Raw genomic sequence first — 15646 nt, 5'->3', positions numbered from 1 at the left:
GTAGTAAATCAATTTTCCATTTCTTTAGAGATTTAATTGCTGCTAGAGTTTCCTTTTCATGAGTAGTATATCTCTGTTCTGTTGGAGTAAAAGTCCCTGAAATATACCTGCAAAGTAATTCCTTTGGGGAATATTTAGAATCTAGTGATTCTTTTTCTTGTTCCAAACTTTTTATAGCCTTCTTAGCTTTTAGACATCCTGACCAGGTTATGTCTGAAGCATCTGTTTCTACTATTAAGTAGTCATTTTCTTCTGAAATATAAAGTTCTGGAAGTTTTTCACATAATTCTTTAATCCTTTGAATTTGCATACTATCTTTTTCATCCCATTTCCATTCTTTTTTAGTACTTATTTTTGGAAATAAGCTTTTAGTGTATTCTGTTATATTCTTTAAAAATCCTTGATCAGAAATACACCCTAAAAATCTTTGTAATTGTTTTCTATCTTCTATTTTATTAGGAAATAATTTTACCTTTTCTAGGACATTTGGCTGTAGTTTTAGCTTTCCTTGAGTGGATAGAATTAATCCAAGAAACTCTATTTCTTGTTTTGCTATTCTTGCTTTCTTTTTGCTAAGAACTAATCCTTTATCTTTACATCTTTCTAAAACTATTAATAATTTTTGAAGATGATCTTCTTTATCCTGTTTTGTAAAAATTAGTATATCATCAATGTACACTAAAACAAATTCATTTAACTCTTTTAGATTTTCTTCCATAAATCTTTGATAAATACCTGGGGCTTGTTTTAATCCGAATGGTAATACATTCCATTCATAGAGCAATACACTTGTTGATTCTTTTGTTGGGCAAGTAAAAGCAGTTAATTTCTTTGTTTCTTCGTCTAAACGAAGTTGCCAATATCCTGATTTTGCATCAAGAGATGAAAACCAAGTTGCTCCTTTGATTTTTTCTAAAATAGAATCTTTTCTTGGAAGTTTATGAGCATCACCAATAGTTGCTTCATTCATCTTCTTATAGTTAATAACCATTCTTCGTTTTCCCCTTTTAATTTCATTATTGTTTTCGACATAAAAGGCTGGAGCCGCATGAGGACTTTTACTTAATCTTATAATTCCTTTTTCCAAAAGATCTTTACATTCTAATGAAAACTCTTCTCTATCTCTTGCGGAATAAGGAATTTTATTTGGAACATTTATCTCTTTTGTAGGATCTTTTAATTTAATACTTACTAATTCGTTATTTGTATTTTTAATATCTAAAGGATTTTCAGCACAGATTTCATCCAAAAATTCTTCTATCTTTATTTCAAGATTATTTTTTGGGATGTTTATCTGAAAGTATAAATTTAAATAACATGTCTCTAATATAGAAAATATTTTAAATTTTAAGATCTTATCTATAGTAGTAGTTGGTATTTTTATACGTTTTGATTTTTGATTTATTGAAGAATCGTGTGGAGCTTTTAAAACTATATATGTTAATTCTTGAATGAATGGATGATATAACTTTAAAAAATTATTTCCTATGATAAAATCCATTCCAGAGTCTAACATATATATAGATGGAACAATGAACCTATAATTTTGAATAAAAATTTCAACCATCTCTGCTTTTTGGTTAATTTTATAGTAATAAATGTAGCATTATTACTCAGTCTCTGAGTCTGTTTCCGAGACATATTCAAAAATATAGTCTAAGTTATCATCAGATTCTTCTAATGGTTCCATAAAACAGGACTTAGCAATTTCTATTTGTTTAGTAAGATCTTTTTTATCCTTCTTTTTCGGACATTCATTTGCATAGTGTCCTTCTTCTTGGCAATACCAACACTTACAATTTTCTTTTTTATTCGGGCAATAATCACTTTTTTGTCTTTTATTTTTATTGTTATTTCTTTTTCTAAAATACCTCTTTTTTCTCCAGTTTGGATAGTATTTTCTTTTTTTAAATTGATATTTTCTTTTTCTTTGAAAATTTTTATTAAGACCATATTTTTGAGGTATCTCTTCATTATCCTGACAGCAAATTCTAATTATATTTGCAAATCTTTTTTGAGTTGCTTCTTGCATGCAACGTTCTTTTATTTCCTCTCTTATTGCAGAGGTTGCTCCACCAAAATTATTTTCAATTGTTCCTCTATTTATTTCTCTTATAAATCTTCCCATAATAAATTCATTAGCAGGATATGGAAGTTTTGTTATATACATACTAAGATAATGATTTTTATCTTCTTCTTTTAATTTGTAATAATGTATTCTATATTCACATATATAAGACTCCACATTACATAGATCATATATCTGAATGTTAGCTAAATGATTTTTTGCTTCTTGATATTCTTTATTATAGACTTCTTGTTTATGATCTATAATATTTTTTCCAAAAAATTCTTTATATAGAATCATCATTATATATAATATCTTATCATAAGCTGTTGTTTTTGTTGCTAATTCTTCTATTATTTGGTTTTCTATTGATGTCATATAATCTCTTATAGCTCCCTTAGTATGAAACCCTATGTAATTCCAAATATCTCTTCCAGATAATTCATTAAGCTTTGGATTAGTAAAGGCTTCTAATAAGAAGGAATTCAACCAGTTTTCAAAAATTTCTTTTTCATTCTTTTTACAGTCTAAATCGAGCATTCTTTCTCCTTCCATTTCCTGGATTTTAGGAACGTATTTTGATGGTGTTTTTGTATATTTTGAATCTTTATTTATAAATCCTTTTTTAAAAGCATAATTATCAAAACCTGTTTCCCATTTAAATTGAGATTGATTATCCCTAGATGTTCCAGCTTCATTTTTTACTTGTATTGGAATTGCTGGTTCTTCGTCACTTGAATAATCTAGGATGTGTTCTTCATTTTCTATATTTTCAGAATTTACTAATTCTTCTTCTATTTGAAATCCCTGTTCCATAATATTATTTTCTTGAGCCATTTTTAATTGTTTAAAAAGCATTGTAACTTCTTCTAATTTACTTTTTTCCATTAGGTGACGTTTTTCTTTGTGAAGAGCTACGGTTTTAAGTGAAAAGTGTGGCTTTAGAAAGTGTAGTTTAAGGAAACAAATCTTTAAATCTGTACAGATTTATATCTGTACCATATAATTTCCTTAAACACACAATAGAGCCTGAAACAAACACACAACAGAGGCTGAAACAAAAACACAACAAAGCCCGAAACAAAACAAATCCAACATGGAGGAGGGGTAGCAAGTCAGCGGAGATCAAGAACAGGGACAGTGCAACCAAACAATGAACAAAACAATGAAAACAGAATTTTTTTTTATATAACTGAACAATCAAAACATGAATCATACAATCACTAATTGCAAATTTTTTCTTCATAAGAACAAAACAATGAAAACATGAAGCATATAATAAATCAAAAGAGCGCCAATTGCAAATTTTTTAATAAGAACAGAAGTTAGAACAGTGAAAAATGAAGAAAGATTAACAGTTTTCAACCCAATTTTAACAAAGCTCATCACAATGATTAACAACAAAAAAAAAGCAATGAAGGAACAGTGAATCAGTAAAATAGGCAGTGCAAATTCAAGAAACTTTAATAAAATTTAACTACAAAAACAGACAGTAAAGCAGTAATAGAGTTATCAATTTAAAATTTATCATCAAATACAATCAGTGAGCAAAACCAGTCAACCAAGTACTGACTGGGCATTCGGAAAATTAACAATAGGAACATTTAAAACAAAGCAACCCAAAAAAAAAAAAATCCAAAAATCACCATTGCTGAAAATAATGATTTGATCCGTGTATGCTCAAAGAATTAAAAGCTAAGCTTACAAGAAAGTGAAGAATACCCAAACCAAAGAACCTTCAATCACAGCTTAAATCAAGAACAGAAAATCACAAAAAAAAAAAAAAAATTAAAAGTAACAGAAGAACAACAGAAGAACAATTAGCAAATTAACAAGTTCACAATAACAGTTAAAATTTACCAGAAGAACATTAATGCAAGTGGAATCATCATGCTAATATGCTTTCTACAAAAATGCTATTTGTGCAGCTAAAATTTCCTAATTACTAAGATCCAATTATTCTAATTTCACATGCAATCAATTTACTAAGTTTCTAAGAGCTAGAAATTATAAAACCAACCAGAAATATGGTTAAAGCATTTCATCAAACATGTTGATTACGGTAAAATTAAAACGAAATAAGAGAATTCAAAGCTTAATATCAATGTGATAGAGAAGAGAACATAACTATTGTAACTTTAATTCAGTCTATGAAAAAATCCAAACCACTACCAAATCAAATAGTTACTTATTGTAATGGAAATCAGAAGTTGCAGAGTTTGAAGCAGAGTATTGGTGTTGTGCGAGTGTATTGTCTGGTGGCGGGTTTAGGGAACTCACGGCGGCGACAAAAGAGAGCAGTTCGACGGCTAGGCGGAGGGCGCGGGTTGGTCGCAGAGTTTGAAGTAGAACAACGTGGCTTCCAGACAAACGCAGAGTTTGGAACTTGGAGAACGCCGAAAGGACGAAGAGAGAAGCCCCTGAGTGCGACGGGCAGCGGCTGTGGCCCACTCCTTGCGGCGGTGGTCGAGGGCAGTTCTGCTTTCTGAAGGAAGGAGACTGGCGAAGGGGCTGGGGGAACAAGGCACAGCAGAGGAGGAAACGGTGGCCCCTGAGCGCAACGGACGGCGGCGCTGAGGTTCTCCTTGCAGCGGTGGGCGAGATTGTAACGTAGGGTAGAGTTGAGAGAGGAGAGAGTCTGAGGAATGGGCTCGAGGGAGAATGGATGACTGAGCCAGGGAGAAGAGGAATTTTGGATCCCTAAAGCTAAAAACATCAAACGACAACGTTTTCTCAAAATCGGCCGAGTTTCAGTTTGGTCCGACCGGCCGGTTCTCGACCGATTCAATAGTTTAAATACGGTTTTAATTTAAGAGGTTTCTATCGTTAAACCGAACTGTATTTGTTTTTGGTTCGCAGTTAGATCGGTCCGATCGGCCAATACAATTCAATTTTTAAAATATTAGTTTTTATTGAAAATAATAGAATTTTTTATTTTTTTAAAAAGTTATTATTACTTTAGTGATTTAATTTTAATAATATTTTAAACAATCGTATAATTATTCTCACCATCTATATAAAAAATAACTATTTTTATATATTGATAACTTTTGTATGTCTTTTATAAAATTTGTTCAATTAATAATTAAAAACATATATTAGCTGAATTCAATAAATTTTATTATTGGAAAACACTTTTTTTTAGTCGTAGAAAACATTGATCAATGGCTTTAAGCCCCCCCCCCCTCCCTTTTTTTTTTGTTAGATATAACTTTAAGCCTTTTTAAGTGGTGTTTGGATAACTCATTTTCAATTTCATTTTTTTTTGCCAAATATTTCGTTTTTGGTATAATAGAGATTTTTTGTTTGGGTTTTATTTATTTTACCTACCTTTAGAATACTTTTGTTTTCAATTAGTAATCAGCTCACAAATTTCTTTAATTAAGTGTCAAAAAATTTAAATTCTATCTATTTATACAGCAATTCATTAACTGACAATAAATTTATAAACTGAACTTAAATTTACTATGTATTAATTTTTAACTTGTCCAGTCAAAAAATACTATGAAAAATAAAACAAAAAAATTCTAATTACGAACTAATTACGAACTGTCTAATTCGGTCTTCAAAACCAAATATCAAAAACCCGCTTTTACCCCCCAAAGATACAACTAATTACGAACTGTCTAATTCGGTCTTCAAAACCAACACAACCAGAAAACCTCCGATTAGCACGACGGCGCACGGTGTTCCCCTGCAAAAGAATTTGTTCCTAAAAAATTGGTGCTTTTTTAAGTTTTTCGTGTTTCATAATCGTGTCTGCGTTTGAGAAAGAAAGAGAAAAATGGAGAAAGGTAAATACTTAGCATTGGTTGGAACCGGTGCTCTTTTTGGCTCTGTATCTACCATCTTCTTTCTTAGGCTCCTTCAAAACCATAAGTGAGTTCTTTCTTTCTTTCTTTCTTTCTTTCTTTCTTCTTCTTCAATGATAAAATGTTTGCACCTTTATTGACTCAATTATCTCTTGCATATAACCTGTTTGTCTTAATAACCCAACCAAGTGAAGTGGTTGATTCACTCTTAAAGGTTTGCGTTAGATTAGCTTCTGTTTTTAGTTTGATCAAGTAATACTGTTGAGAGTCACTAATTTTTTATTCATGTGTTTTTTTTTGGGCGGCTTGAACATTATTTGAACGCTGCTGAAATCTGAATGTATATTTTTTATGTTTTCAGAAAAGTGGTGCGGCAGTATAATAAGAATGCTACCGAGTTAAATGGTAAGTGGCTTTGAACTAAACATGTGAAGTGAATGCATGTAATGTTGTTTACAAAAGCTACAAAAGAAGAAGTTATTTAGTTACAATCATATGCTCCCTGATATCGGCAAGTAAAGCAAGTTGAAGTCATACATAGTCACCACTTTTCAATGCTGAAGAGCAAGCTGGGATGTAGTGTTATGGGGTGAATTGGAATACTGGAATATGTGATATATTGAACCCTTCTAATGTGTTCCCTTACCTGTATAGTGTGATGTTTATGCTGCCACTACATGGTTACCAAACGAAGAAAGAACAATAACCTGCATGCATAACATCATTGCATAAGATCACTTCTTAAATATAGTGTGCTATATTCGGCTATTCCTATTAAGAGTTAGTTCTTGAGGTGATTGGAGGATTGAACGGACAGGGTTTTAACTACTTGTTATACAAGATGCAATCACATTCTACCGTTACCTTTTGCAGTGCGATCAAAATAGATATATTAACCGTAAATATGTTATCACTGATAAACAACTTTTGATACCTGACAAGTTTCTGCCTAAATCCTAGTTTAATTATCATAATTTTAACATGCTATCCATCTGGACTTTGTGCCTCATGCAGGTCTTGAGACTTGCACTATTGCTGGAAAGAAGAATGATAAGGCAGTTAATGAAGATCTTCTGAAGGATGAGATTGTTTCTGAACATCTAACTAGGTATTTCATGTTATTGGCAATTGCTTTTTTTCTTTCTTTGCTGAATAATTAATTGGTAAGACATGCATGATGCACTTTTTTTAAGACTATTTAGTTTGAGACACATTAGCACTTGTCCATCAATATACTTGGTCTTCATCCTTTCTTACAGCTAATTATGATAGTGTGAATGTCTTGGGCGCTTGGCTGTTAATTCTAGAATGAATGGGGCATGAAATATCCTCCCTGTATATTATGAATGTCTACAATTTAAATGGTGCATCACTAGATTGTATAGTCAATGAAATGTTATCACCTTAATACAATTTAGAAGAATGAACTTTTAGCTTAGGGATCATTGGTTAATGCATATATTTGTGGCATGTTTAGGGAACAAGAAGACAAGGCAAAAATAAACTTTTAACTTTAGGGATCATTGGTTAATGCATATATAATTGGTTAATGTAATTGGTTGTTGGAGCTTTTGCAAAGTTTTCTTGCGAGAACTACCACCAGCACATTACCCACTATGTCTAAAACCATTTTTGTATGATTTATTTTTCATATAAACCTTTTATTAATTGGATGTATAAGGGGAATTCATTTTCTTCAATTTCAACTAATCAGTTTTTATCTGGGGTGGAATTTCGTTCTGTTATTAGGAACATTCAGTTTTTTGGCTTTGAGTCTCAGCAGAAAGTGAGTGCATCATATGTTGTGGTCATTGGTCTTGGAGGGGTTGGCAGTCATGCTGCATCTATGCTCTTGAGATCAGGGGTCGGCAAGCTTCTTCTTGTGGACTTTGATCAGGTATTTTCTGTGATTGATTCTCCGCTTGCCCATGTTTGATTGTTAAGTCTGAGTTGTGTTCTCTACTTCTTTTTGTGATTCCTTCTTTCTTGGTCTGATTGGTACTGCCGTACTGTACTATCACGTCTTAACCTACCTATTCTTGTCCAAAATTCTCCCAAATTCCCAATGGTTATCACAATTTAAAAATGGAACTCCTAAATATGAATCATTGAAGATTTTGACATCTGTAACTAGCAGCAAGATTCCAAATGTGTTACATTGTGAATGCTATTATCGTTGCAATATTAATAAGCAGGGTTTGGTTTAAAACAAAGTAATAAGAAGATAAAGTGGTTATGCAATCAATGTTAAAAGTTTGCCTGGTTTTAGAACTTCATAGATTTTCCATACAATATTTATACTTATTTATTTATTAATGAGAAGGTTTCTCTTTCATCATTAAATCGACACGCTGTTGCAACAAGAGCAGATGTTGGCATCCCAAAAGCGCAGTGCCTTAAGGAGCATTTCTCATCTATCTTTCCTGAGTGCCAAGTAGATGCAAAAGTACTGCTATATGATTCATCTACCGAAGAAGAAATTTTGTCAGGCCACCCTGACTTTGTCTTGGATTGTATTGATAACATTGATACTAAGGTATCTCCTAAAGATTACTCCCTGTTAAATTTTATTGATGTAGGTTCATACTGCCTCTTATTATTTCTTTCCCATGTATGTACATACCGCACAGACCCTAGATACGAGGCCTGGTTTGCTATACTGCTCGACGTTCTTAGTCATCAGTTTCCTGTTACTTATGTTGCAACTCTTTTAGATTCTAAGCTGCAAAAGTTAATAAAATTTGAGATGTATTTATTAATTTCACTTGCTCAGTCATTTATATCTGTATTTTTGTTGATACAAAAAATTATGTATTTTGCCTAAGCTGTTATCATTGGAAATCTTTCCTTTTAAGATATCTTGGTTTTGAATTTTACCTTTCAGTTGCCTAATTTGTTCAAGTGTAATAGGTGGCACTTCTTGCTGCTTGTGTACGGAGGGGCCTGAAGGTGTTATCTGCCACTGGGGCTGGTGCTAGAGCCGATCCAACTAGAATACGCATTGCTGATTTAAGAGAGTCAACTAATGATCCATTGTCTCGATCTGTAATGTTCCCATTTATGTTTCTTTTCAATGTTTTTCCTAGAAATTCAGAATATAGACTTATATATGTTAATTTTTGTTACAATTGAACATTATTTTTCACTCTGTCTAGTAGATTACACCCTAAAATCCCAATTATCATAAAAGTAAACTAATTATTGCCCTTCCATTTCATATGCTAGTTACTACTTACGATTATGAAAAATATATGTACATTGCTTATGAAAAGGTGCACTTGTGTGCTTAAAGATTGACAAATATGATTTTTATGTCCATCAATTCCAGCTAGATGTCAATTGTCCAAAACAGATTTCATTTGTCTGTTAGTCTTGATTTTCTTTGTTTGTAATTCCTTTTTGTTTTTCTTTTGGGGTAAAAAAACAGGTATACTGTAATTAATTATTATTATTATTATTATTATTAGCACAAGTTATACAACTCACTCATGGAAATTTTATATAGGTGAGACACCGTTTGAGGAAAGATCATGGCATTGAAGGTGGCATCCCTGTTGTATTTTCTTTAGAAAAACCCAAAGCTAAGTTGCTTCCATTTAAGGGTCCAAATGGTGAAGAGGAAAATCCTTCAGACTACCAGGTGAGGTTATTTATTTAATCAGTTTTAGTCACTAGTAGATTCTGCCACTGTCCAACTTGTGATTCTTTAATAGCATGGTTAATAAACATTCTTTCATGGTTATCATATTTAGATCAACATCAGCTCATCTCGGTGGCTTCTTTGTATGCTTGCTGTAGTAAGATGCCTGATGTGACTTTGCAATAAACTATGTATTTTTAACATATAGAATATTTTACCTTTTAGTTATCATATTCATAAAGGTTCATTGTTTTGTAGGTACTTCTCATTGATTGTCACAATATTTAGTGGCATTGGCCATATCCATTCTAATTTGTTGGTCCTCTTGTCAGATAGTACCAGGCTTCAGGGTCCGTATCATACCGGTGTTAGGCACAATCCCTGCAATATTTGGACAAGTTATGGCATCCTATGTTGTGACGGAATTAGCAGGATTTCAAGTTCAAACAGAACCGATAGTCAATTTTGATACCGATCATTACCATACTCTCCATCAACGCCTTATTGAGCATGAGGAGTTAGTATATGGAACATCACAGCAAGTGCAGGTAAAACTCTACCCCTTTAACCTTTTGTTTCATTTCAACTTCCTTATCCATAAACTGTGATATCTTGACTTTTCAAGAGCCTGAGACTCTAATGCTCAGAAACTTGTTTCTTTCATTTTCTACATTTCCTACGCTGTTTTCTCCTTTTTCAATGCTTGATTTCGCACTGATGTTAGTCTTGGGAGAATTTTGGGCTGTGGCCTTGCTTTATTCACCAATATCCCAATTCTTCCTTTATCTTCTCTATTTTCTGTCGTTTCCCACATCATAATTTAAAGGACCATACAAAGGCATGCCTGTAAGAAAAATTTTATGAAGAAGTTTTCTGTGATATTTTGACATATATATGAAATATTGAAAATGCATATTTTCTTCTACTTATTGTGTTTATTTCTCTTCTACAGGTAGATATTGAAGAAGTGATGTATATTGTAAAAGAATTATGGCATGGAAGAAGTGCTAGAGACCAGCTTGTGAAAGAAGTTGGACGAGGAATGTGGCGATCAGTTAATGAATTAATGCTTGTAAGGTATACAGTTAGCTTTTTTGTCTCCATTATCATTTACTTAGTTCTCATTATCAAGCTATTTCTTGGTTACATTCGACCATTTAAATTTAACATTTGATTGTTCCAATGTATATTGGTGCGCCCCTCCTCAAGTTCTTCAAATTTTATTTATTTGTTAATAATAATTTGAAACTGGCTTTTGTTGCCCTGTGCTTAATTCAGTAGTAGAAGTTTCACAAAACTAGAGAGGTTCACAAAACTGGCACTTAGGACTAAAGAGAGTTTTACTGAAATGTGTTTTCATCTGATGTTGCTTTTTTTTCTTTCTCTAATGAATTAAATGACATTGATTAGAATATGTCAACATAATCTTTCTTTCTCTCATTGAAAAATTTCTCACTTGGTTCTTCTATGCATTTCTTTTGTTTAGGTGGGATTGCGAAAAGCCGGCTTCTATATCAAATTTAATTCTTTTGAAATTCAAAGAGGTAAGCTAGCTTCTCCATTATATTAGACAAAAGCTTTTTGTCTCAAGAATTCTATTTATTTTATGTATATCGATAACTAATGACACAAGACTAACAAAAGGCATAAAAAGAAACATCCATAACCAGATAATTCTTTAATTTTTTTTTTAAATGTTTTATTTTTCAGTCAGCATATTTTCTACTTTTGTTTTTGCCTGTAAAATCATTGATGACAGTAACCTGTGAAATCATAAGTTTTCCTAACTCTCCTTTTAATCAAGACAACTCAATACCTTAACAACTAATAAAAATCAGCAACATGTAACTTTGATATGGTAATTGAATGAGAATAATTCCCTTACTCTCAGATTCATTGGTATTGGAATGAATATAATTCGTTTGTCCTTGTTATGCTCCACTACTATAAAATTTTAGTTTATTTTAGTAAAGTTTCCATTGTAAGATAATATAATTCTTTGTTAATTCAGGTTGATGAGCATGAATCTAGAACATTGGATGATATAAAGGAAAAGGAACCTGAATTCTACAACAGTGTAAATGCAGTGTTAAAACGAGCTGAAATTGACTTTGGCTACGCACATTAATACTGCTTTTCTTGTTACTTTAATTTAATCAAGAGAGGGAACTTGTTACATGTTGCTCTAAGAATAGAAGTATGTAACAAGATCAACAATGTAATATTAAAAATCTTGTAATTGTTATTTCTCCTTTACTTTATCAACCTTATTATGGCTTCTTTTTCTGTTCGTTTTAGTTAGAATACACATTTAGGACAAAAAATACATTTGATATCTATCAAACAATAGATAGCCGTGGTTTCATCTCCGAGCTGGAGACCACTCCGCGTTTCACGCCGGTTCCAGTCCCAGGTGGAGCCTCTCCTCCACGGTGGCTTCTCCTCCAGCGTGGCTTCTCATCTTAATGTCTGCATGTGCTCCTCTGTCACTCTGCCGTCACCCATCCCTTTCATCTCCTCGCTTACGCAACCTAACTTCCCTTTCATTGAATCGTTCACGCAACCTGTATTCTTCATGTTTTTGTTTGAACAGGTAATGATTAGTTGGAACCCTAGGAGCTTTGCTTTCTTCTCCTTACTTTCTCGTCCTCGGCCCTACCAAACTCTGTGCACGAGTCTTTCTTGGGAGTTTGCTTCGTCGCCGTTCATCCAGGTTAGCGTTTTTTCAATGGAGACTCAAATCCAGGATCTCCGATCAATCAATCAGGTGCATCCAAACCTATTTTACTCTTCATCGTTTTTCTTTTCCTTCATTGTGTACATCCTTGTGATCAATCTTGGTTATTGTTCCAGGGTTAACCCAGATTTAATTGTCTAGGGTTTGTAAAATTCCTAATTGTGCAAATTGCGATCATTTTTTGTATCTGTTCCATGGTTAAGCGAGATTCTATTGTCTAGGGTTTGTGAAATTTCTAATTGTTCAATTGTGATAATGTTTGGTATCTGTTTCATGGTTAGGGGAGATTTTATTGTTTAGGGTTTGTGAAATTCCTAATTTTTGCATATTGTGATCGTTTTTGGTATCTGTTCCATGGTTATCCCTGGTCTTATTGTGTATGGTTTGTGACATTTGTAATTTGAAAATTGTCTATGTGATTTGATTTGTTTGTGGGTTCATGTTCTTCGTTAGATTCTTTTCAAGTTGCTGTTAATTTTGAGTATGGTCTATGAATCTGTTTCATCTTCTTGATTTCGTTATTTAGAATTTGATGTGATTGTCATTTCTTCTTTTGCTATCTCTTAAATTGTTTGTTGCATGTGGTTTGTCTATTTCATCAATTTTTGGGATTTTATAATCATTATAAAGATTGTCTTCTTAATTACCTTTTCTTATATTTATGAATGATGGGTTTGTTTTTGTGAACGATTGTCTAGGTATGGGGTTTTTACTTAATCTACTTTCTCCATGATGATGTGATTGACAGGGTTCTTTCAGGAAATACAGAGTATAGACCCAGCTTCTCCTATTCAACTTTTGGATTTCCAATTTCATTCTCTCCTATTCAACTTTTGCATTCCGATTTCCATTTTGATTCAGTAATCTCTTTGGATTGTTTGGGCTGAATCTAGCAATTTTTAATTTTATTCTGCATTCAGAATCAAAATTTATAGACCCAGCTTCTCCTATTCAACTTTTGGATTCCCAATTTGATGTTACTAGGGAATTCTCTTCTAGGTAGTCTATTTGATGAGTGGTGATGTGATTGATAGGAATTGATTGATAGCTTCTTGGTGATTTATTTGCATTTTGATGAAAGCTTTTGTTAATCAACTCACTTGCATTTGAATTCTTTATTGGTTATGCAAAGAGTGCTGTATATTTCGCCTGTTGCATAGAAGTAGAGCTGATTGTCATAAATTTTTGTGCTTCTTTGATAAAGGAATATGCTTTTGCCACTTCCAATTCCATTCTCTCTTGTTTAAGTCTTGCATTCCCATTTCAATTCTGATTCAATGATCCCATTGATGGATCTTTCCCCTTTTTTTTTATGCTATGTCCATCAAATCCATTAAGTTTACCTAAAATGAATTGCTGGTTGCATGTGGGTTGTGAGAATCATTATCAAAGAATTGGTTTTGTAGCTAATGTATTCTATCGGTGGTTATGTGATTGACAAATTTTTATTAATGTTTCTGTATACTTTTTTTTCCTCATTCATTTGCTGTTTCCAATGTATGCCTACTTAAGACATTTACCAACTCTCATTGCCATGAGTACAATGATTGTTTGAGGTAGTTGATGACTACCTTCCCTATGGTGTAATGACATGTAGGTGCACTGAAGCAGGTATAGTTTGATATCTCATTTTTTGGTTCCTATTTCTTGATTTCTTGAAAGTTTTACTTGTTTTTGCTGTTTTTGTGTTGGTTCAGGTTTTGCCCCTCTCATTAGTTGTCTCTATGGCATTGAATGGAGATGGATTTGGACTCATATTTTGTTTTTCCTCCATTTTCATATTCAATTTGAATTCAAAAAGGTGAGCCTCTTTCATACAAGTAGAGCTAATTGTGATGCATTTGTGTGCTTCATTTAATTATATCCAAAGTAGAGTCATTAAATTCTATATATCAACTGATGAATCTATTTTTAATTTTTTACTTTGTATATATTCAACAAATTCATTTATGTTTGATTTCAAATTTTATGAAGCACTCTCATAATTATATTGAGAGTAGACCCATTGAATGCAATATTAAAATTTTATGAATCTATTTTTATTTTTTTATTTTCTGTATATTCAACAAATCCATAAAGTTTAGATCAAGTGAATTGGTGGTTGCATGTGAGTTATGTGAATCATGATGAGGGAATGGGTTTTGTACCTAATCTGTTCTATTGGTAGTGATGTGATTGACAGAAATTGATGTATAGCTTGCTGGTTGTTTATTTATATGTTTTGATTTTAGGTCAATTTCATTCCATTTTTTTATTCTTTATATAAAAGTACTTTTTGTCTAATTAGGAATTCCCTCCTCCAAAAACATATATCTTCCGTTGAAGATCTCTTCTGCACCGATAATGATGTTCTGCCATACATTCTTCATTGAAAATGTGGGCATCCCTATCAAGGTATGGGGTTTCTATCTATTTAGTCAGTGGTGATGTGATTGATAGGAATGAAGTGGCTTTCTCACAATCAGATGGCATCACTCCACTGTTTGTGTTACTAGAAAATTCTCTTCTAGATAGTCTATTTGATGAGTGGTGATGTGATTGATAGGAATTGGTTGATAGCTTCTTGGTGATTTATTTGCATTTTGATGAAACATTTTCTTAGTCAACTCACTTGCATTTGAATTCTTTATTGGTTATGCAAAGAGTGCTCTAGATTTCGCCTGTTGCATAGAAGTAGAGCTGATTGTCATGAATTTTTGTGCTTCTTTGATAAAGGAATATGCTTTTGCCACTCCCATTCAAGTTTTTCCCTCCCAATTCCATTCTCTCATGTTCAAGTCTTGTATTCCCATTTCAATTTTGATTCAATAATCCCATTGATGAATCTTTTTTTTTTTTAAGCTATGTCCATCAAATCCATTAAGTTTACCTAAAATGAATTGCTGGTTGCATGTGGGTTGTGAGAATCATTATCAAAAAATTGGTTTTGTAGCTAATGTATTCTATCGGTGGTTATGTGATTGACAGAAATTGATGTATAGCCTGGTCATTTATTTATTTTTTAAGTTCAACTGAATTTCATTACATTTTTTTGTCCTTTGTGTAAAAATTATTTTATATATCAGCTGTTGGATGGACATATAGCTCTTTGGCCTGAACTTAAGAGGTTCATTGAGAAAAGAATGGCCTTCTGCACGTAAAATGGCTTCATGGTATTGTTTATCTAACTAGCACATCTCTTTATTGAAAGAAAAATCTATTCAGCAGCTGCTCTTCCCATGAAAATGTCTTCTGCACACATAATAAGGTTGTGCTATATATTCTTCATTGGAAATTTGGCAATCATTATCAAGGTATGAGGTTTCAATCTCACCCATTTCCTGAATGTTGATGTGATTGACAGATTTTTATTGATGTTTTTGTATACTTTTTTTTCCCATTCATTTGTT

At 32.5% G+C, this 15646-nt stretch overlaps 1 protein-coding gene across 1 annotated transcript; it reads left to right on the top strand.

Moving 5' to 3' along the window:
• Positions 1 to 5677: 5677 nt before the first annotated feature.
• LOC107623763 (tRNA threonylcarbamoyladenosine dehydratase 2) lies at positions 5678 to 11797 on the top strand. The gene is made up of 11 exons (XM_016326127.3): positions 5678 to 5947; positions 6242 to 6285; positions 6895 to 6988; positions 7630 to 7777; positions 8204 to 8416; positions 8791 to 8925; positions 9386 to 9520; positions 9853 to 10068; positions 10473 to 10597; positions 11007 to 11064; positions 11532 to 11797. The coding sequence occupies exons 1-11, from the start codon at positions 5853 to 5855 to the stop codon at positions 11646 to 11648; spliced, it is 1380 nt and encodes a 459-aa protein (XP_016181613.1). The 5' UTR covers positions 5678 to 5852; the 3' UTR covers positions 11649 to 11797.
• Positions 11798 to 15646: the final 3849 nt, after the last annotated feature.

This window comes from Arachis ipaensis, chromosome B10 (assembly GCF_059453495.1).
Source record: "Arachis ipaensis isolate K30076 ecotype BB chromosome B10, ASM5945349v1, whole genome shotgun sequence".
Taxonomy (NCBI): domain Eukaryota; kingdom Viridiplantae; phylum Streptophyta; class Magnoliopsida; order Fabales; family Fabaceae; genus Arachis; species Arachis ipaensis.
This window is presented reverse-complemented; position numbering and strand designations above follow the sequence as displayed.